The 23710-nt window shown below is 37.0% G+C and overlaps 1 protein-coding gene across 14 annotated transcripts in view; it reads right to left on the bottom strand.

Moving 5' to 3' along the window:
* The window catches only part of BAZ2B (bromodomain adjacent to zinc finger domain 2B), a 112021-nt gene that overhangs the window by 34798 nt on the left and 53513 nt on the right, over positions 1–23710 (bottom strand). For 9 of the 14 annotated variants that reach the window (XM_071435564.1, XM_071435570.1, XM_071435562.1 and 6 more), the window contains exons 3-14: positions 19423–19584; positions 18871–19064; positions 16010–16225; positions 14962–15360; positions 12137–12743; positions 10672–10965; positions 8331–8391; positions 7686–7794; positions 7319–7420; positions 2375–2585; positions 1345–1437; positions 1170–1231 (exon numbers count right to left, since the gene is read on the bottom strand). In XM_071435564.1, coding sequence (XP_071291665.1) covers positions 1170–1231; positions 1345–1437; positions 2375–2585; positions 7319–7420; positions 7686–7794; positions 8331–8391; positions 10672–10965; positions 12137–12743; positions 14962–15360; positions 16010–16225; positions 18871–19064; positions 19423–19584 — 2510 coding nt within the window. The remainder of the gene's footprint in view (positions 1–1169; positions 1232–1344; positions 1438–2374; positions 2586–7318; positions 7421–7685; positions 7795–8330; positions 8392–10671; positions 10966–12136; positions 12744–14961; positions 15361–16009; positions 16226–18870; positions 19065–19422; positions 19585–23710) is intronic. The other 5 variants (XM_071435571.1, XM_071435568.1, XM_071435566.1 and 2 more) reach the window with 3 other exon arrangements.

Consider the following 23710-nt stretch of genomic DNA (forward strand, 5'->3'; position numbering starts at 1 on the left):
GTCTCTTCCAGACTGAACAAACCAAGTCCCTCAGTCACTCCTCTTAAGCCTTCCCTTCCAGTCCCATCCCCAATCCTTGCGGCCTTTTTTGGATAGCCTGTAATGGTTTACTGTCCCTTTTATATTGGGGTACCCAAAGCTCTCCCCAGGACTCAAGGTGAGGCCGCCCCAGTGCAGAGCAGAGTGGGACACACCCCTTCCTTTCTGGCCAGCAAAGCTGGGCCTGATGCCCTCCAGGGCAAAGATTCCTTCCTGGGTGCCAGGGCACTGCTGACTGACACCACCCTTGCCATCAACCAGGACTCCCAGATCCCTTCCTGCAGCTGCTCTTCAGCCCCTCATTTCCCAATTTATAAACACAAGCAGGATTGTCATTAATGTATTTGAAAAAAATTTTTTCTGTTGTCCCCCATAATTCTGGCAGCTTAAACTTCAACTGAACTTTGGCCACATGAATTTTCTCTCTACACTGCAAGCAGCATCTCTGTCTTCTTCCCATGTCACCCATGTCACTTACAGGAAAACCAATACTAGTACTTTTTCCAAGTGTTGGGATGCTGAAATCATATACAGACATTGAGGGGATGTAGTATGTCCAGAGCAGAAGGGCAAGAGAGCTGTGGAAGGGGCTGGAGCACCAAGAACAGCTGAGGGAGATGGGAAAGGGACTCAGCTTGGAAAAAAGGAGGCTCAGGGGGGACCTTCTTGCTTTCTCAAACTCCCTGACAGGTGGGTGCAGCCAAGGGAGGGTCAGGCTCTGCTCCCTGGAACAAGGGACAGGACAAGAGGAAACGGCCTCACATTGTACCAAGGGAGGTTTAACTTGGATATTAGGTAACATTTCTTCATGGAAAGGGTTGTCGAGCTCTGTCACAGGCTGCCCAGGGCAGCGATGGACTCACTGTCCCTAGAGGAACAGTATTGAAAGATGTGTTGATGTGGCACCTGGGGACATGGGTTAATAGTGGATTTAATGAAGTTTAGAATTTTAATATATTTACAATTTTAATACAGTAATTTTAATACACTGTGTGCACTTTAAAACTAGATTTAAAACATACGCTTTGTAATCAGGATACTTAGTAATTTACGAAATATCTGAAATACACCTTACTGAGTGATAATGAAAACATCATTTAAAGAGCTTATTTAGCAATTGCATAATTTACCTGTTGCTTCATTATCTTTATCTGCTCCTTTTGCTTTCGCTTTTCTTCAGCTGCCATAATAGCTAACAAACAAAAGCAAACAATTCAGCAGAACACACAAGAGACAGGTAATTTTTCATAAACACTTTTCAAAATAATCCCCTAACATGCACAACTTTGCACAAGTAATACTTACCTTGCTGTTTTTTTGCTTCTTTGGCAGCTCGTGCTTGTTCCTGCTTCTGAAGCTTTCTCAGTAGCTTTATTTGTGCTGCTTGCCTAGCTATTTCTGTTACAAAAAGAAAATATTAAGTTCATAAAAATAGTGCTGTCCAACAATAAAGATACAGTTCATGTTCCAGAGATTTGTATGTTGTAAAGACAGAGCAAACAGAGGATTTGTTTTGCACACACTGGCATCTACAAAATTTTTCTATGAACTACCGTTAATGGCACATCATGTATCAGTAACCATGTGAACAGTGCAAATGAACATGGATACTTTCTATATAAAACAAATACTGGTTGAGGAGGGAAAATTATTTAAGTGACAGAATTATACCAATAATGCTGGTTCATTTTAAAACCATTTTCCTCTTTCTTCTAAAGCAGAAAACATTTGCTTCAAAACTACTAAATCAACATTTTATTCAGAAAGCATGGAATTAGTTTTCCTTACAAGTCACCTCAAGTAATTATGTAATAATTTCTTAACAATGAAGTAAGAACACACTCACCTGGGTCACATGCCTCTTTCCTGTGTCTACCTAAAGTCAGCCATTCTTATGCTAATAAGTAACCTCCTGAAGCATTCTACTACCCTGTGATAGCATTTCTGAAATTTGAATTAACTGTTTATGGACGCACTCATAGAAGACAACTGCAGGAAGGATTTTCTGGAGGTTGAATTTAGCTTCCTTTTCAAAGGACTGAGGTCCAGGACCTGCGTGCTTGAACTCCCCAAAACACTGTCAGCTTCTTGTGCAGTAACTACAGAGTAAGCTTTTAGACACGTCTTTAAATATGCACTTCCTTCTTTAAAACCTATACTGATAAACCATTTACTGGTTTATCAAAAAGTCTTCAATAACAGCATATAACAAATACCCAAAATAAAATGCTGTATACTAATATCCTAGTGAGACAAATCACTCTCCTATAGGAAAAATATTAACTCTTTACATACTGATACCCTCTCTTTGTGAAAATATGAACACAGTTCTTACCTTGAGCTTGGAGCTTTCTCAAAAGCTTTGTGTCAGCGTTGTCCAGAAATTCACCGCTTCCAACATTGGGAGGTCGGCCCTTGCGGCGCCGGGCCCTCGACTCCTCTCTGGAGTGCTGCCTGTCTGGGTTGGGGGGTCGTCCTCTACGCCCTTCCATAGCTCTGATACGGGGAAGGACTTCCTCTTCTTTCAGAAGACACCACTGCACACCCTTTCAATTGACACATTTCACAAAGAAGTATTACAAACACAGATTAAAATAACCCGAAGTCTAAGGTGAGCTGTAGATGTTAAATATGCAAGACGTATTATTTGGGCAGGACAATTTCTTGTTGATGCACAGAAGCTATCTATTGAGAGACTATCACTAAGAACTTTTATAAATTCCACCACTAAGAAAGATTTTGAAGACTATTCAAACATATACAAAGTTTTCACCTAGTAGATATGCCATTACTGTTATTTTTAATTATTTCTCATTAAATCAAATTGTTCAACACTTTCTAAAGGGCAAAACAGATTTTTCCTAATTATGTAAACTCAACAACTTCTGCTTTCATATAATATTATGAATAATATTCTGTTTTCATATAATCCACTGTTCAACATGAACAAAAAAATGTGTCAAGCTATGAGGTGCTGTTTTCCAACAGAGCGTGTTTACAGAAATTCTGGCATACATAACAAGCAAAGGCAGTAATGTATTTTCAAATATTGCTTTTGAGTGTTGTAGAGCTCAACAACTGAGCTGAAAAACCACAGATGCATTTTAATCATCCAGTTTTAGTTAGTACAACTGAATTCTCCCCTCATTCGCTGCAAAACAGTTTCTGCACCAGCTTGAATCAATGAAAAGTACCTTCTAAGCATCCACATATCTAAAGCTACATGAACTATATTCTCTAACCAAACAAAGCATGCACTGCAGTATTTTGAGGCATCACGAAAGCAGATTCTAAAATAGTTTCTTAATAAAAATAACCAAGTTAATCCTCACAAAGGAATGGCTTTATTTAGCTGGCCACTGAAACTAGAGTTTATTGTGTCTACTGAGCAGAAAATATCTAGGTAAGCCTGTTTAATTGAGCACCAGTATTTCAAAATTTTAACCTCTTTTACCATTTCCCCAAGTTTTTGACAAATGCGGCAAAAATCTGCAAGTTAAGCATCCTTTAGGACTTCTTTATAACTTGCCTTAAAAAGGCAAGGTTTGTAAAAAATTTTGAAAATGTCTGCCTAAAGCAAGAAGAAAAGTGTGTATTTAATGAGTTTTTTAAGTTACCAGTTCAGAAGAAATAGATTTAGAGTGCTTTAGTTTTCACACTTATATGCACATAAACCCTAAAATCCAATTTACTGTACCACAACATAAATGATTTCTGCTTTTAATTTGTCTTTTAATTATTTCTGCTCGTTCTTCACAATTACAAAGGTTTTGCATAACTTCAGCGAAAGAAATGGCAGTTTGTTAATGCGACATTCAGATTTCAAAGGAGTTATCAGTATCTGCAAAGATACTTATCTAAAGTCTGAATCATTCCCAGTTAAGACCATCCCCAAAGTACAAGTCACATTTGGTTTGCACACATTCCAAAGGGCTTTGTTATTAATTATGTTCTGAAAATGCACTGTTCAGAACCAAAACCGCATCATTAATGTGTTCCACATCATCATGCACCACCCCTAAGGACTTTAACCCAAAATATTCACCTCCACCACTTGACTAGAAGTTAATTATCTTACTATCTTGAAGAGTACTACTTAAGTGTAACTTTTATTTCTCTGCCTAGTACTTGAATTGCAGTTTATCACAGGTTCAGTTTATTGAGGTAGATTTAATACTTGTACTTATGAGCTACACCAACTTCCAACCTAGAAAACCTAATCTCATAAAATGTACATGCCAAGGGAGGCAAAACAGAAATCAAAGAAGAGAAGGAGAAGCAGTGATAGTTCAAAAAATACCTTAGAATGGCAATGGAGATTGCTCTTGCCCTGTATTTGTATTTTCTGCAGTTAATGATACTAACAATAATTAATATGCATCACAAAAAGTAAGAGGTCTATCAGATCATTAGCACCAGAGACCATGTTGGTTATTACATTTTCCTAATGCCACCTGAAAGAGAAACTAGAGGCCATCAAATGAAGTGAGCAATGGTTCAGTAAGCAAAAGGAGCAGGTGCTTCAAGGGATGGGAGAAGACAGTTTAATGCCCTGTCAAAGGCCATTGCAGATTCACAAGTTTAAGAGAGGACAAGACAAAAATAGTCCAGAACAAAGCCATAAAGGGTTAAGCAAGAGTTGATTGACCATCTATATTTTGTGCTCAAACAATTTTTAAAATCTAACCCGGAATACATTTCTATTAAAAGAATGTACAGTCAGAATGCTCTATTAAAAAAATGTACAAAAACTCTGGGTTTTTGACATTTCAAATATAAAATACAGGGGTTGTGCCTTAACATAGGACAATCACAGGCTTCCATAAAACTGAAGCTTTGCTACTCAAATATTAGAGAAAAATGGGAATAACACTGTGAAATGTTGTGGTGCATTGTTCAAACTAATCAAAATAATAACTTTATTCAATTTCTCACCTTCAAGCATCTACCCATGTACCACAATACTGTGCTGCCACCAGGACATTTGCCAAAAAGACACCAGACAACTATGCATGAAAGCAGAATCAAGTTCAAATCCTGTTAATCAAGCTAATGAACAAAAACACAGGCACTTTGCAAGAAGCAAAAATCCACTTAATTTTCAGATTAGATTTCTGGGGAAAAGTTAACAACATTGCTTTCCAAACTGAATTGCAGAACTCAGAATAGGACAAAGACTCCTATACGTATTACTTAAATTCATGAGGACCCATGTTTATTCCATCAGCCCATATCACATTCATATCAATCTTTCTAAATCACAGCAGTTTAAAGCTTCCGAGTCCAGTCACTGAATTTTCACATTTGCCAAACTTCAATCATTCTCCTAATCCTATTCCTTTGTGGCCCACTTCTGACAGATATGCTTCTGTTACAGTATTCAAACACTGCTTTGAATAACCCATAATATTTGGTGGTTTGCATACCACAAGAGAGAAACACAGGCACTAATAGAAGCAGGAAATCCTCGTACTTTTGCCTTGCTATAGGTAAATCTTTAATAATACTGATTTAGCCTTAAGGTAATTTTTTTCACATCTTGTTTCATCTTAGAGCTGTGTGAAAATTAGCCCAGCACATGTTGCATGTCTCAAAAGATGACAGAAAAGTATAACAAAGGAAGGGAAGAATAATCACTAAAGGCTATACAGAATAATTGAAATTACCACAAAAGCAGAAATAAAAACTTCTGGAATTACCTCCAGACATCCATGAGGATATGATTATCATATATTATTTTGAATCTGGATGATTCAAAAAAATTTGGTAAAGAGGGTGCAAGCTCTTTTTATAAAGTATCAGTACCACATACTGTTTCACTAGGCAATATTATCAGTCTGAGTGTAGCTCCATTGTTTTGTAACTCATCATTCACACATAAAATGTAAACACATCTTAGCACATTTGACAAAGCTGCCCTCAGTCTCTTTTTCTAATAAGAAAACTTCTCCTTTGTCTACCCAAGTCTCAGTGGAACCTATCAAAAACCACATCAGTACAAAGTTCATGACGATATGTACAACAAACTAATGTTCACATTGCCAGTCTTGCCTGTAGAAATCTTCCCCTCACACTGCCTTCACTCTCAAGTTTTATAAATCACAGGGCAAACTGCAAATCAACTAAAGGGAGAAGACAGATATAACTAAAGAAGGGGACAAGACTAATGAAGTTATACAGGTAACAGACAAAGAAAATAGAACAGGGCAAAAAGAGAGCCGATACCCTGCCATTACAGTACATCACAGTAAAATGAATTATTTCAGTCAAGATGTGCAGGTACATAATGAAGTTCATAACTACAGTTGTAACTGTTGAAGACCAAACATGAAGCAAGTTTAGCAATGTTTTAGCCTGTAAACCAGGAAGCACTACCTAGAAGTAGCTGCTTACCATGAATTCAGTCTTTAATGCTTTCATTAAAGACATTCAATTTCATTTCACACTAACATTACATACTTCTACAAGGTATTACAAGAACATCAGGCTTAACTCAAACCTGAACTCAAGACTGTTGAGAGCTAGTAACATGTTCAGAACACTTATACCTTAAAGAAGCAAATACCTTCACTGAGAAAAATAAAAAATTTTCATGCACATCCTGAAGAAATGGCAACACGGCCAAAATACAGTAACACAGCATGGCACAAACACAGTAACAATTTCCTTAAAATTTTAGTTTTACTTATCCTGGTATGGTTTATCTACACACCATCTAACAGTTATACCACTGTACGGCATAACTGGTATAGTTCTGCATCCCCCTCTGTAAAAGTGTCATGCTTTAGGATGCACAGAGTATTCTTGATACAGGAGACACCTGTATATAAATATGCAATTTACATAAATATAGATATATAAACACACACATACACACATACATATATTATGAACACACTAACAGAGTGGGATTTAACATCTACACATAAATTACCATTGATACGAGGCTGTATACAATAAAAGAAGAAACAAAGTCTTAATTCAGAAATACCTGAATGCTAAGATAAAATACGCAGCTCTGAGTTTTCAAACTAGACCAAGCCAGGCTCAGAGCTGATCATTAAAGCACCCTCTGGGCAAAGCCACTGAATGTGGTTCTCAACACAGCCCAGGATCAAGCTCTCCATGTCTCAATCTAACTGCTGTTAAGAATACGTGCAGCTTTTAGAAATATTTAGCTAAAAACAGGTAATGCTTCAGATCGTAGCAAAAATTACTTTACCTAAACTTAAGTTAATGCTCCTTGGATCAAAAACTTTACTTTTTAAAAAGTGGATACCTGCGGTCCATCTCTGGCTTCATAGAAGTCACCCACTCCTATTTTTGCACTGAAGCTGAAATTGTCCCTTGAGATATCCATTATTCCATTTCTGCTGAGATACTGAAAAAATCACATATTTTTCCACTTCAGCTTGTAAATAATTACAACCCAGCTTTGATGCACAGCTAACTTTGTGACTGTAATGTTTTGCATGTTCTGTCAAAGGGATACGCATTTATAAGACATCAAATCAGTAACAGACTGAGTTACATTACACCTCACATCACAGAAAATAAGTACCTCTATTGGAGAGAAAAAAATTACATATTTTAATTGCAAGCATGCTTACTAACATTAGAACACAGAAGTTAAAAAGTTAATGTACCTTTACTACTTCAGGATACTGTCTCAGCTTCTTTCCACAAGGTGCAAAATATGCTACTTCTCCTTGAAGACGACCACCAAAGTTTCTTATTCGGGTTTCTCTTTGCCAGCTAGAGTAATATGAAATAGTTGCATGCAACAATACACTTTTTAAAAAACAAGTAATTTGTGTCAATTTAAGAATTCTACAAAAAAAGGAAGAGGAAAATGTGACTAGAGTATCATAAATCAAACATCAAACCAGAAAATTTTATCATTTTAGTAGATTATCCAAACAAACTAAATATATGAATTTATTTATATCAAGTGACTTACATATTACCAGATTTTAAACAGCTTAGAACTATACTTTAGGGAGTTATTTGGAGTCTATGTCAGATCAGATCATTAGGATTAATTTCCAAAGCAAAACCGCTAAGAGACGGGTCATGTTTGCAAAAGAGCAAATTTAATGCACAAAAACTAACACATGAAATATGCTGACACTTTTTAAAGAGATTCACAGTCACTGGGAGTCAGAAATCTAAATTGCTGAAGCTCTCTCCTTAGTATTCAGCCTCAGAATTTTTTAAACTCATTTCTTTACCAATGGATTTTTGAAGGCATTATGTCCCTCTAAGGAAAGTCAGGTACATACATAACGTACCCATAATCAAGAGGAACACGCAGCTCCCGTTCATCTGCTACTCTTCGTCTTTTTGAAATACCTAAAACAGAATCATTGATTAATACCTAACAGAGCTTACAAAAGAAAACATGTCCCAAAAATGTACTTTTTATGTTTCTATCCCCAAAACAAAAGAGAACTGTTTTTCCATTCTTGCCATTACCAAGAAAACTAATGGAAGTGTTCTTATGAAATACATTTTCCTCTAAGTTCCTGTAACCTCATCCTCTGAAATTGTAAATAGAAAACCTAACTATCCCATACCTATCTGCTTGTACTGTTTAGTGTTCTCAAATATTGTTAGTTTAATTCCTTGCAAGCCTGTTTTTCTAGACAAGATAATGTAAAATTTTTTTCAGTGAAGAAGATGCAAATAAAAACACACTTTACTTTTAAGATCCATATTCTAATAGGTTTAGTCTTCCTAGAGCACTGCCTATAGACTGCAGTTAAATGCCAAAGGCAGAAAATTTTCAGAACTAGTTTGGCTTTCCCCAGTTCAAACAGATGTTGTGTTTGGTGCTTGTCAAGCAACTGAATCAATAGTATCCCAGAGACAACTGCCAAATGTGAGTTTTTTAGTGTGAAAGGCTTTCCTTAGGCCTCTCAGACAGCCACAGGACATGAACTATGCACACAGACCAACTTGTGGTGCATTTCCCAAAAAGGTAGTGTGGACCTTCTGTCAAGAATGTGACACATCCCTTCCCTGGGAAGAGCCGGTACCAGGCTGGCCCCGGCCCTGGCTCAGCCTCTCCCAGCCCAGCACAGCAGCAGCACAGCACTGGCTGCCAGGGGGCTGCCAGCAGCTCCTCACAGACGGTGAAGGGACCCCTCGAAAAAGCACCAAGGAAATGTCTGTGCTCAGATCCCAAAATTCAGACACAGGTCTGCCCTCTTAGCCTAACATGAATGACTACTGCATTATTTGGAATGGTCACAGTGCAGGGAAGGAGGCTGCTTTTCCAAATATAAGTGAAGTAGAAAGTCCAGTGCAAAACAGATACAGAGAAGAGACCACAAGACTCCTTCAGAGACCCTACCAACTCTAGGCAAAAGTTTCACAAAAATATTTTTGTGGTATTGTGTTGATTCTTATTAGGTGATTCTTAGGTGTAGTATTATTATACATAAAGCAAGGACATAAAATTTATTCTACCTTCTACTCCTGTAAATGATAAAATCTGCTATCAGACTTTTCAAAACATCCTAAGTCAACACAGATTCTTGAGAAAAACATCATCTTTTTAATTTACCATTTGGATTACTCCTAATCCATATGAAATCTTTTATAAACTGTACAGTAAACAAGCCTGCTTCTGAGATAAATATTAGGTAGATTACATTATACTTCTTCAAAGCTAATGGCCTTGTATAACATGGAGTGAAGCTCCTATTCCACTGAATCCAAATATAAAAAAACTATTCATAAACAGATGTCCCCATTTAAAAAAAATCTGCTTACACCCATGTTAATAAACAGCAAGTCTCTAATTCAAAGTAAGAAATATGTGATTTAATTTCATTGTTACCATGCAAATAAGAAATGTGACTTTCAAAAATGCATTCTTTACTGTAGCCATAGCAATTTCTAAATCTTACAAATTGTCACCAAATGATGGATTATAAGAACTATATAATATCAGGCAAATGCTGATACTTTCTATGAACTTCTAAAACAAAAAATCTTTGCGCAAAATCCATAAATTCTAATAAGAATTTTGAAAGACTTATTAGAAAATTATGTTCTAATAAAATATGGTTAAAAATTTTGTTGAGGAAGGGACAAAAACTGAAGATTCAGAACATAAACCAGAACATTCAGAAATCAGAAGAATAACTAGTTTAAAATAAAATGGAGAATGCCGAAGACTTAAGAGTTTTAATGTAATCAATATCAAATCTGGATATTTAATTCTATCTCCTCTAAATAATTACACGAGTTAAAATGTCCTCGTCTAAGTGTAATGTTCTAGTCTGGAGAACTTGCAATTTGGCTGACAGATCTTAATGACTGCTGCAAACACCCATGAAAAGATCACAGAGTCACCCATCAGCCAAAGTCAGAAGGGACATCAAAAGACACCTGATCCAACCTTCCTTGGGAAAGGAAGCTTTGCCAAGATTAACTTGCACCCTGACCAACTGGCATCTGAAAACCTCAAGTGAGGGTGACTCTGCCACATCCTTAGAGTGGCTGTTCAGTGAATCACCGTTCTGAGGGTAAAAACCAGCACCTGGACTATTTTTGCAACTACTTTCGCAACACATGGACCTTAGCTATCACATGGTAGTAGTATAAGAGAAGACAGTGAGATACCACAGTGTGTACTTGGCGTGAGGGTGGAGGCTCCTGTCCCGAGGAACACTGCAGGCTGGGACTCAGGACACAAGGCAGCTGGTGCCGAGCTCGATGTCTTGGCTACTTGGAGATTAAGCGGGGCAGAATGAGCTGTAAGACCGATGGAAGAGCTCTTCACAGAGGATGAAGTTTTATTCAGTTTCAGCGGGGCCTTTTCTCCCTCAGTGTCAGTATCCGATTCATCTTGGTCCTTATCCTCATCATCTTCCTCCTCAGACCCTTCTGTATCTGACTCAGAATTACTGTCAGACTCTGTTTAAAGAAAGTGCGGCAAGAGGCACATTATGACTTGGAAACTATTAGCAAGTACGTTAAAGTCCTAACACTTGTGAAGTCTTTTCTCTTATTATGCATGCTTTTTTAATAACATCCCTTGAGTATAAATAGGAGGTTCTAATTAACTACCTAAGCTTTAAAGCTACTACAAATATGACAGTACTAAGTAATTCTGCACAATAATACACTGTTCTTTTGAATGGAAACAGATGAGTGACAGAAGCTGCAGTATCTCAAGACTGTTTACCCCAGAGTGAGCTACAGCTAAATCCTCCCGTTAGACCAGCAGCAGCTGGACATTACCCCAGGAAGGGCATTTCACAGGCATGAAATCCATCATGAAGAGGAAGAAAACAACAGAACTGGATACGGGCTGAAAGGTGTCAGAATCAAAAGTATGGCAATTTGGGCAAAGGAAGAGTAAGAATTGAGGACAGCCAGGGTAAGGAACTAAAGGTGAGATACGATCCTGAGATAAAAAGATTAGTACAGGGTGTGTGGATGAGAGGGGGAAGAGAATGATGAAGGGTGGAGGCTGGACACAAGGGATATCACCACAAAGGACAAAGCAGTGACTGTAAATACAGTCAACTCTTTAAAACAGGCCTTGTCAGTCCAAATTGCATAGCCTGGTCTGCAGCCCTTAAAACTGTCCAATAACTTGCTCAAGGACTACTGTGCTCCTGAATGAGGCACAGAAACACGCTCTTCTTGCCACTCTTGACAAAGGCCCTTGTTTAGGCCCTCTCTGGCTAGGAAACCTGTTTTGCAGCTGGTCTCTGTCTGCCAGGATCATCAACCATCAATCAGCCTTAATGTCAATCCCTTCCTGAGCACTTTGTCACATCAAGCTGCAGGCTGGGTGACTAATGTGGAAGGCATGTCTCTGACAGCCTTTCCAAAAGACTAAGGAGCCACCTCCCCAGGACAGCTGACCAAGTATCTGAACACCCCAAACATGACTTTTGGACATGACACAATGGAGAATGGGGACATGTGCTAATTTCAACAATATGTGTAGGGCACTGTGGGGGCCATGCTGGCCCAGTATTTCCTGCCCCTATTTTAAAATATGGTGGGGAAATGCATGTTTTCAAAATGCAAAAAAATTAAGTTTCTGCTTTTCCTATTAAAAAGGTTAAACCACCTGATTGGCTATCATCAGAATCATCTTCTTCATCGTCCTCATCTTCATCTTCATCATCGTCGTCATCATCATTTGAGTCGTCAGAGTCTTTACTGCTGGGGGCATCTGAGTCTACCCCTCTGAACTGCTCCACCACCAGCTTTGCAGAATGAAGGCGGTGTTGTGGTTTTACTGCATTTACTGCATTATTGCTGACTGCTTTATCCTTTCCTGAACCAGGTAACACAGGAGAGGTAGAGGGCATAACAGCTGTACGGTTACCAGTTGGCTTTTTCCCACATGCACTCAAGTTTATTGGCAAAGAAAAGGGGGCACTACTAGAAATGGCTACACTTTCATTGATCTTGGTCTGGGGTTTCGGTTTCGTAGTGAGTGCAAGAGGAGCCTCCTGGATGACGCTCTGAATAACTCCGTTGGGTTGGTGATTACCTAAAAGTGCATTTGTCAGGAATGGGTTAGAATGGTTGTTTTCCAAGGACGTGAGTTTTTGATGAGCTGGTGAATTAGATGTTGGTTTGGGGCTTGACAAAGCTGCGATAACCTTCTTCAGGCTCTTCGACGATTCCTGTTTCTTTAGCTGTGCTGGGAATGTCTGCTTATATTGTTCCTAAAGAAATAAGAAGACAGAGGAATAAAATGTGGAAGTGTTTGTTTGTCTTTATTTGGTATTCAGGCAGGTAAGCTCTAGGAAATTTTAAACATCTGCTAAGCCATTTTTAGAAAGCCAAAAGCAGATACTAGGTACATCAGAAGAGATGTGTAACTACTGGTTACACAAGTCTTGCATGATTTTTTCACTGTAAATCAAGTAGAAAAAGACGAATTGAACTCAAGATGAAGTTGATCCAAATTATGCAGGGAAGTTTTCTCACCTGCTACAATGCTCTAGACAGAGACTTTCATAAAGGTATTAATCATTCTGAAAAAGGTCATTTTTGGAAAGATACTTACTACTCTTGTGTATCAGCACAGGAAAACCTCTTCTTATAACTTAATTTAGTGTATAAAAATCCCATTAGTGAATGTACAGCTACCTTTAACAATTTGTTCACTTTAAAGCACAAGGTAAATAAAACACACTAATGGCCACAATACTAGAAAACCAACCGAGGACTCTTGGTATGGAAAAAATTTCTTTAAAAGAATGAGGGAAAATGTATTACTCAGAAATGCTGTGATATGTTAACTGTTTAACTGAAAGAGCACCACTTGAAATTATTAATGTGAAACTTTGTAATAGCCCAGAAATGCATGTAAAGCTTACAGTGTCTTTAGTCTAAAGACTCTTCTAAAGAAAAAAACCCTCACATCATCTTCAAAAGAAAATACAATAAAATGAATAAAGATGGTACAGTTTAAAAATAATTTTAAAAAATTAAGTCAAAGACAATACATGCTTGGAAGTTACTAATATTTAAAACTGAATAAGAAATTATGAAGATCTCTAAAACAAATATTCACACAGTGTATACCTCCAGTAAAAGTTTAAGAGAAATCAAACTACTAAATGTGTGATCTATCACCAGCTAAAGACTCATAAATGTGAAAGCAGAAGCCTCTTTCAATAGCAAAGACGTTTGTTATCATAATTATAATTTATTTAGCTACTCCTGGTAAGTGATAAGCTTATTTGAATTTTATGTAGTAACAAGAAATTGGAAAGGAAAAACAGTTTTTATCTTCTAGTCTAGCAATAAAAATTAAGGATTTTTCAGTTCCCACTGAGGGCCTGTGAGTTAGCTGCAAATCAGAATTGAGTTTACTACTCCTGAATACTACTAGTTTAAAACAAAATTTGAAAAAATAAAATAATAATAATAATGAGAATTGCCTCTGTAAATGTATCTTTAATGTATTTATTTTTGTATGTATCCTGAGCCTCGATGTTTGTAAAATGACAGATTTTTATTCTCTTCTAATCCCCATTCAAATCTCACTGAACAGAAAATTCATCAGCAGTCACCTTAATTACCATTAAAAAATAAATAAACTGAGGATCTAAAAATTCTAGAAGCCACAAACTGTTAAGACAGACATATAAACTTATTGTACAGTCCTGACCAGTAGAAAGGAAGATAAACTGAAGGGAGGGTGGGCAGGCCCTGGCACAGGTGCCCAGAGCAGCTGGGGCTGCCCCTGGATCCCTGGCAGTGCCCCAGGCCAGGCTGGACCCTGGGGCTGGGAGCACCTGGGACAGGGGGAGGTGTCCCTGCCATGGCAGGGGTGGGACAGGGTAGAGCTTTAAGGTTCCTTCCAATCCAGGCCTTTCTTTGATTCTAAAAAAACTATTGAAATGGCCATACTGAGTTTCTACAGCTATCAGTGCTTAAATACCTGTCTTTAAAGAGCAAACAAAACTCAACACTACAATGAGCATGTTTGGGGGTTTTTTTAATGGGTTTCAGCTTCTTTGTTTAAAATAGGTGATTTCTATTACTTTGACTTGAAACTATCTAACTTGAAAGAAAGTGAAGTCATGCTTACATACTAGATAAGTGAAGTATTAAATAAGCATTTTCACTGAACCTAGAAGCATAGGAAAAATATCCAGGCCACACAATTTACTTATTTTGATATTTAAAATTTTCTTTTTTTGATATTGATTTCAGATGCACATTGTTCTTAAGAGATGCATGACCCACACAACCTAGTTCATTTACACCATTCAGAAATCCAGATCAACTCTAAAAACACTAACTCCCATGATTATGAAAATATATATACTTATAATTTTAATACACTATATTTAAAAGAGTTTGATGGCACAATGTTATGCCTTCTTAAGCAGATGACACAGGTTACAAATAATCAAAAACTTCACTCACCCGTTTAGATCTAACATCGCTGGTCAAAGTGATAGATTCTTCAGAGGTATTTTTATTCCCTGCTTTGAGTAGATCAGGGGAAGGAACTATGAGTTTTAAATAGGTCTCCTTTTTGGCTTCATGTACCAAAGACAAAGGTTTCACGTGAGGAACCAATCCCGTAGACTGTATTACACTTGTGTGTTTGTTCACAGATTCCTCCTTTGCCTGAGAGCTTTGAAAAATAAACGGAAGCTGCTGTGACAAAACCTGAGGCTGCTTCTGCTGGGACTGGAATGATGAGTGAGTCTGGGAATCAGACACAAGAGGTATCTGCTGGTGTGTTCTTTTTTCTTGAGACTTGTCCTGTGACTTCTGTCCATCGGTTTTTGCATCTGTTAAACCACTATGCATTAGCACCTGCAAAATATTTATTTTTGAGTGTTCATTACATAAGTTAAAGATCCTTTTAAAAAGGCTAAACATATGATCAGTCTTCCTGAAACAATTACACTAGTCTTGGCAGAGGATGAATAATAACTTTTAAATCAGTCTTGTAATATATTTATTGTTCATTTTCAGTTTTTTTCCCTCAGATAGTTTCAGCATGTTACAACAATGTTTACTAGAGAAGGAGGAGTATTAAACCATGGTTGTTCTTAAATGTATTTCTGACTGTAAAACTAACAGGATACCAAAGATTCCAATCTTGCTGTTCTTCTACTAGGAAAAAAATAACTGCCAAAGCAATACCCACAATGATATATTTTCGATTCACTACCTGCACACAGTACTTAATTTCTTTGTACTTCCTACTTCATAAAAAAAAATAAGTCTACCAACTGTGAACTCCCTGTAAAGAACAGCAATACAAAGACATGCATGCACACAAAAGAACCAAAAAACCGCACAAACAGAAGATGCTGAAGCAAACCTAAAATGAGTATTCTTAGCATTCATTAACGTGCAGTTAAATAATTGTTGACTACTTGTTCACTGACGTGAGTAGGTCAACTTGTCACAAACAGCTTGTAGAAACAAGACTGGACAGGAGAGTGAGGTGTTGTACCTTGTTCTTGCTTTTGTGATGTGCTTCATTTTCGGAATCAGATTCATCATCTTCACTCTCTTCAGCACTCTGGTCCTCCTCCTCCTCCTCCTCCTCTTCATCCTCCTCTAGGTCCTCAGAGTCACTACTACTGACACCTTCACTTGAGGTGTCTGAAGAGGAGCCCGAATCACTGTCGCTGTTACTCGAGCTTTCCACTGCTTTTTTTCTGGGCTTCTATGGGAAGATGAATTCTCTGTTAATGCTTCCATTTTAATCTGTTATGTAATCTTATTATGACACATAATCTTTGAAACAAAGAAGAGTGAGACTTTGGAGAAAAGCGATCTGCAATGCCTAAAGAAGAAGTGCTTCACAAGGTGATGAAAATTAAAAACTGGCCACAAAGTTCCACTGAAGTCTTTTTCTGACCACTGCTGACATCACTACATCACAAATTTATATTATTTGGCATAAAATGCCAAATTTAGGTCCAAAACTTGTGGTACAGGTTAGCACAGAAAGAACAACAAACATTAGGTTTATCAAAAGTTTCAGTGATGCATTCATTTAGCTACTTTCACAGTATGGGCTGTACAGCAAAATAGAGTTTTGAGGACTGAAAACAGTATGTTCATCAAATTGCTTCTGGGATTTGCTTCTGAAAAATGGACCAGAATCTGCTGAAATACTCTGACAACTACATTATATCGAAAGTAACTCTAGATTTTCATCAACTGTAAAAACACTTTGATATCAGCTTTGCCTTTTTCTTTTTTTTTTTAAACTAAATAAATATTTTAGCAGGTTTTTTTAGATACCATCCCCAAAAAGAAATTACAACTAAGGTGATGACTGATGAAATCAGAAGATGAATACTAAAAAACTAAAACCCTAAATAAAAGAACTTTTAGAAAAGTATATTAAAAGGTTTTAAAGTAAGACATGCTTTTAAGAAGAGACAAGTTTTACACTTAGAAATTTAAAAGCATAACATCACTTGTACAAAGCTCAGCTTTAATAATCATAATCATCGTCATATTAGAGTTCTCATTTGGAGTAATTTCCATGTTTTGATACAAAAGGTTGTTCAAATCATTACACTGACAAATGCCATTTACCTCATAAAAAGTTTCAGAAGAAAAGCAGCTATGAACATCAGCATATCAAGTAAGATTAGGAACAAAAGCTCCATTTCAGTATTTCAAAATTTACTCCAGGAACTTAAGAAAAAGACAACCTGACATTTATCTGCATGAGACAAAGGACTTAAAAGTCAAGATATGGAACACAACATTCTTAAGAGAGGTACTTGCACATCAAATCCATCCTTTTACAGCACCTCAGTATTTAGTCAATAAAACTGGAGTTTGAAATCAGTGCTTGCATCAAGAAATCTATCAACAGCACCAAATTTATACTTAAAGATGAAAGGTAACACAAAGGAGAAGATAACAATGCTGACAGACATCCTGACAGAAAATGGAGAGGGAGGAGGAACCAAAACAACAAACCAACCAACCAAACAAAAACACAAACAAACAAACAATGGCCAAAAAGAAGTAAAATTTTCTGAATAAAGCAAAGAGCCAAAAAGTACCTTTTGGGAAGGTGTTTAGAGTAGTAAAATAGAAATGTATTTGGTACCCTGCCCAACTGTAGTAATAGTCAGAAATACAGAAACACTATCTGAAAAAGCTTTACCTCTGCACCACAGAAAGAAAGATAAATTTTGCATGTAGATACCCAGGATAAAAAAGCAGAATTTTAGAAAGAGCCATTTTTAACATTTAAGCCTGAAAAAAGTCAAAGATTACCCAAATACCTTTAACTAGCTTAATACTTTCAAAAGGTGTCAACTGTTGAACACGAAGAGTGTTTTAAGAGAAAATATTCTTAGTAATTTTCCTATTGTCCATATACTAAACATTGTATATCACTACACAATTATAAGCAGCCATTTTGGTGCTAACCCCTATTTTTACAAAGATACATCAAACCCCAGCTGTCCTTTGAAAATGCCAACCTCTCCCCTTCAAACATTTGGACTTGGTAGCTGAATGTAGTTCAGTAACAGAAAGAAAGCAAGAAGGCCAATTCACTCACAAAACAAAAATAAATAAAAAAAGAAAAATATTTTGGCCTAGATGGCTATCAGTAGAGAATTACTCCCTTAGCTTTTATTCTGACAGTAATCCCCTTCCCAGTACACCATTTTCTGTGTTTTGCTTCAATAGTTTTGATTCCAAGAGCAGCAAAATTCTTAGAGTGCTTAGGTCAGTATATAAGGTTTACTAACTCACTGAGAGCACTCATGTCTTTCATATTAGATAGCTAAGATTATTGCTGAAACACAGCAGTGAATAATAGTTCTTTCTTCTGATAAATAGAAAATGGCTTACAGAAAAGCACTTTTAATATCTAAAATTTTCTGTTTTTATAAGACATATGAAAACCTAATTAAATTCATAGAAATAATCGATAATATTATAATTGTAATACCAATATATATGCATATATATATACTGTAATAAATAATATCAAATACTGGTGTTAAAAATACAATTTTTTAAAAATTAGATAAATTAAATGAAACAAGATGTTGGACACCGCTATTAACTTATTAACTAGTGAAATTAGCACTAATAGTAACTTTTTGTTCATAAGTATGTCAAAAAACCCCAAACAATTTTTAAAAATTTCAAACACCAATACACACAAAAACTCCCTACAGAGACAAGGAGACAGATCGTGCTCTAATAGATCAGAAGAACCCAAAACATTCTGTACTCAGAAAGAACTCTTAAAAATGCTCCTGTGTGCAGAACACTTATCATGTCAAATTTTTTGTCTGACTCTTCAGTTTCTTTCAGTGTATCTACCTTGTCTTTGATTTTGTCAGCTCTGGTATCCAAAAGCTGAACTTTGCTTTGCTCCTGGTTGTATTTGCGTCCTCCAGCTCCTGAGGTCACACTTTTCACTGGTCCTGCCGATGTTGCAATGCTAGCGGAGAGCACGGATGTGCTGAGAGCTGAGACTGCACTGGTACTGCTGCCATTCAGTGATCCATTCATACCTAAAGATGACAGATTTACAAAGTGACATTTAAAATAAATCTGGAGTAACAAGTAATTTCTTTGAAATGCTCCAGTCACCTAATGTTCCACAGACATGTAACAAGATCCTAGATACTTACAAGTTACTCGCCACATATATTAAAATCTGTCATCAATGTGTCACTGTGATTTGGAGTTATTTTAGTTTAATCATCCATGATTTAAAGGCCAAACACATACTTGGTATGTATCATCATTACCTAACAGAACCAATTTTTATTGAACTGTTTAGGAAGGGGAAGAATGAGGAAAGTAAACGTCAAATTCCACATCTTTCTGGATGTGGAGAAGTTCAATATGATAATTTCCAGCCATTACCTTTGTCAGTATTACTCCGACTACTTTTTCCTGTAGCTCTTGAGTGGAATGAAGCAGAATCATGATTCTGTGCAGGAGGAGCAAACAACGTGGGAATTCCCAAGAGTGGTGGGAAAAAAGCTGCCCCAGGACGAGAGTGTGTGTCTGCTGTTCGCCACCATTCTGAACCGCAAAGGAAATAAAAACAAACTTCAGTTGTTCTAATAGTATATTTAAGTATTTCAGTAAGCATATTGCTGTGCATAATTCAGAGCAGATTTACTAAATCTAGAAGTAAAAACAAAACATTAAGGAACTTCTCAATGACATACATTTCCTGAAGCAACTCTGGTCTTAAGTCATTAAAGCCATGCTGATAAAGATTGCAATGCAGTTTTATTTAAATACATTCTGAAAATTAATACTTACTAGAAAGCTATATGACACTGATCACCCCAAAGTGAAACTGCTAGTCTTATAAACTGAATCAGTATTCACATATCCCCCTTTAACATTTATTATTATCTCAGCACTCTTCCTACACTGGAACTAAGAAGTAACACAACAGCTTTCAGTCACCTCTGCAATCTGAGTCTTGCAATACTCCGAGGCCTCCACCACAAAACCACATCTGAAGCTGTTCCCCGTGAGAAGACCTATTAAACAGAGGAACTGCTAGCTACCCAATGGTAACTCTACAGCCACTGCAAGAGGTCTCTATGCTTGAGTTTGACACTGCATTGCAAAAAAAACTGCCTCTATTTTTTTCCTGTAACAACCCTATTCAAATACCCCAGTATCAACTGGTGATCCTGCTTCTAACTTCACTATGCATCACGCCATCTCTCAGACTGGAAGGTCGGAAGACAAGATGAAGATCAGACGTGATGAAGAGGTGTCCTGGTTCCAGCCAGGGCAGGGTTAGTTTTGCAGTCATTGGGACGGAGCATGGCCAGGACCCAAAGTTTATTCAAGTAAATCTCACATCGCTGGCAGGGGAAAGGGACTCTCTTCCAGGGAGAAGGGCTCTCTTCCCAGCAGGCGCACCAGTGGCAGAAGTCAGTACTTGTCTATTGTTGGGTTGGGCGGGGTTCCATTTGAATAGTTTGTTTCTTATATCCTCTGACAGTACTGCTGATGTTAATATTTGTTTTCTTATCTCATCTCTGTTTCCATAAATTGTACTTATCTCGACCTGTGACCTTGGCTTTTTATGCCTCCAATTTTGCTCTCCAGCCCTCTTCAAGGGCAAGGGTGGTGGTGAGAGGCAGGGGAGAAGTGAGTGGCAATGTGGTCCTAGTGGGAGCACTAAAGCTAGATGAACCAGACTAAAAATTACATGCAAAATGTAAGCATAGTTAGACCTGTGCTTACCTTAAACAGTAAGGATATTGAAGTCAATACAGCAAGGAAAATATGTGAAAAGGAAAATGAACAGAGGAAGTGACCAGAAAAAAGTAAATAGAGAAGTTATTTGAGCTGCTACACACTGGAAGGTTCGGGAAGGGCAGCACAGAAGAGAGCAGGCAAGTCAGCATGTATTCACAGGGTAGGACAAAATAAGAATATATAATAGCTAAGATGACAGACAAAAATCAAAGGCCTAGAAATTCTGTAATCCTGGTAGAGGAAATCTCATAGGAATTTCAGAACTAAACTTCAGCTTTAGAGATAGCCTGAACACAAGTATAGAAAACAAATAATGGAATTCTCAGACTGTAAAAGCATACATAACCAGAAGAACAATGTAGTCCCTAATGGAGATAAAAAGCAGGAAAAGACTGACACCAAAGAACATTAAATTCATGTGTGCCATCCTTTAATATAAAGACCATTCACATCAAAAAAAGGACAGCATAAGAAAGACCAGCATTCCCTGTCTTCCAGAAGACTCCCGTTAGCAACAAAGGCCTAGGGCACACTGACCATGCTTCTGGTGGAGTTCTACACACAAACCATTAACTTACTAATCCTGCTCCTCCCTCTACATGTTTTAAACATTATTACTGTGTTTGTGTATATAAGGAATAATTCTGGAATGAATTCCTGACTGCAGTAACTCATCCTATTAGGTGTTAGGAACACAAGGGCATTCACTAGGATTTTTCATTTATTAGCAACTGCAAGGTAGCAACTACAAGGCAACATAACGGGAATACTACATAGACAGTGCAGGGAAATTCCTCTTACTGATTTCACATTTCTGGTTCAGGTGCCGTTTTTTCCTTCTTCCAAGACAAGAAGGGATTGTCACTTCATTGATGCTAACTATTGCAGGTGATGTGTAGAGTATTTCTTTAAGCTTCTGACATGAGTTTAAAAGCATCATGTTTCAGGTCTACATTTGCTGAATTTAGTTCAAATGGCTTTAACATCACTTTGTAAATTATCACAAAAAAGACCCAAAAAACAACCATAACCAACCCAAACCTCAGTTGTGTATCTTCTTCCACAATGCTTCTCTCTCACAGACCACAGTGGTGATTCTCAATCATGCTGATGAGCAACACTGCATTGCAAAGTTTCATAATATTTGAAGAGTTTCCGAGTCAAAAGAATCTTTGAGATTGTTCATCAACATTCTTCATCATAGAGAAAGTGCAGCTAACTGTACACTATACTACACACTATAACAGCCTTGAAAGAAGACATACTAAATGTGCTATCTGAGCCATTACCTAATGTATCTAGGAAAGAGAAGCCATCCATTTTAAAATACACATTTAAGCATGTGGAAGAAATAAAACACCAACAAAAAATGGTGGAAGTCTTGTAACACTACACTGAACTGTAATGACATTTCCCCTCTTTCTTATCTCATGAAAATACTAACAGTCTGCTTACCAATTAATTATAGTATTTCCTTAATTTTCCTATTTTAATGTTCACTCTTCAAGTTACTAACTTACTTTACACATGCTCCACATAGGTAAATTTCATATTAAATCTCACTCCTTAGCACTCTTGGCTTAGTTTTAAATAGGTTAAATATTTTTGAGCACAGTTTTTGAAATTCTACTAACCACTGCACAGATAAATGATTGAAAGCATTATTCCAAAGGGCAAAATACATTTCAACAATGCTGGTCTCTTACTAACTCTTGTGCATTTATGTACACCATTTTAAAATTGTTATGGATCTCATTAAGGAGAAATGGGGAACTCCAAATAAGACTGAACAATTTTGCTCTAACAAAAACAGCTTCTGGTCTGGGAAAAAAAAATGTTTTGTTATTTATTAAAAAGTTAATGAGCTTCCCTTTCTTGAAAAATAAAAATTAAAGACTTTCCAGCTCTGATAACATCAAAACAATACAGCTTAAATGTTCAGCTTAGAATGGTTTCACACACTAGTATTATTGCTTTTCATAAAGACAAAACACTGAATTATGGTTTTATTTTGAGAAAAAGCTATTGATTTATATTCTTCCAAAGTTGATAACATTCTCATGAGGGTGAATGTAAACCTCTTTCCAGAGGCAATTTACTTTTCCAATGCACCTTATTTTCAGCAATGGGTGAATAAGAAGAAATCAAATAAAATCTCTGTTTACTTGATTAGAATGTTTTAATTATTCAGGAACTAGTGCAAATTAACCAATTAAACTAACAGTATGTGATATATTCCACAATGGTTTCACAGAGGTGCTTTGTCTTTCTGACCTGGGAATATGCCAAAATAATTTACTTGTATTTTAATCTCCCTGGCAAAGCATAAAGACTTCCAGTTCTAACTCATCATGTATCATGGGCACCTGACACGGTATGCAATCAACTTTATTGCAGAGACTACTTAATAGACTACTGATTGCTGCAAAGAAAATAAAGAGATCTTTTTGGGCTAAAAAGAACCTCTCTAATCTCATGCATTAAGATGCATTACCTTCTCTTAGTAAGAATAATTGCTTATTCTTAAAAAAAATATTTTATTAGATACTAGAAAAATGCATTTTTAAATTTGAAGATAATTCAATTATCTGTTTGACAGACATTGATGGGTTTTTTAAAATATTACAGAGTGAAGAACACTGCAGTTTAGACCTGGCTAGTATATAGTCTACCTTGGCTACAGAGTATCGTGTAAATTCAAGACACGCAGCTGGCTGGCAGCATCAACACTTCGGGAACCTTTCCAGAGTGGATACAACAGCAACCACAGTGCACTGCGTCAGCAGAGAAACAGACGTACTCGTAAATAAAACTGATGGTATTGATAGTAAACTACATTCCAGCTTGCTTTTAGGAAGACAAAGTGTCCTTGAAAAATTATATATGTTCTTAAACATCAGATGCAGCCAGGCAAACAATC

Source organism: Agelaius tricolor, unplaced genomic scaffold (genome assembly GCF_023055355.1).
Source record: "Agelaius tricolor isolate 1412-34295 unplaced genomic scaffold, bAgeTri1.0.p SCAF_10, whole genome shotgun sequence".
In the NCBI taxonomy this organism is placed as follows: Eukaryota; Metazoa; Chordata; class Aves; order Passeriformes; family Icteridae; genus Agelaius; species Agelaius tricolor.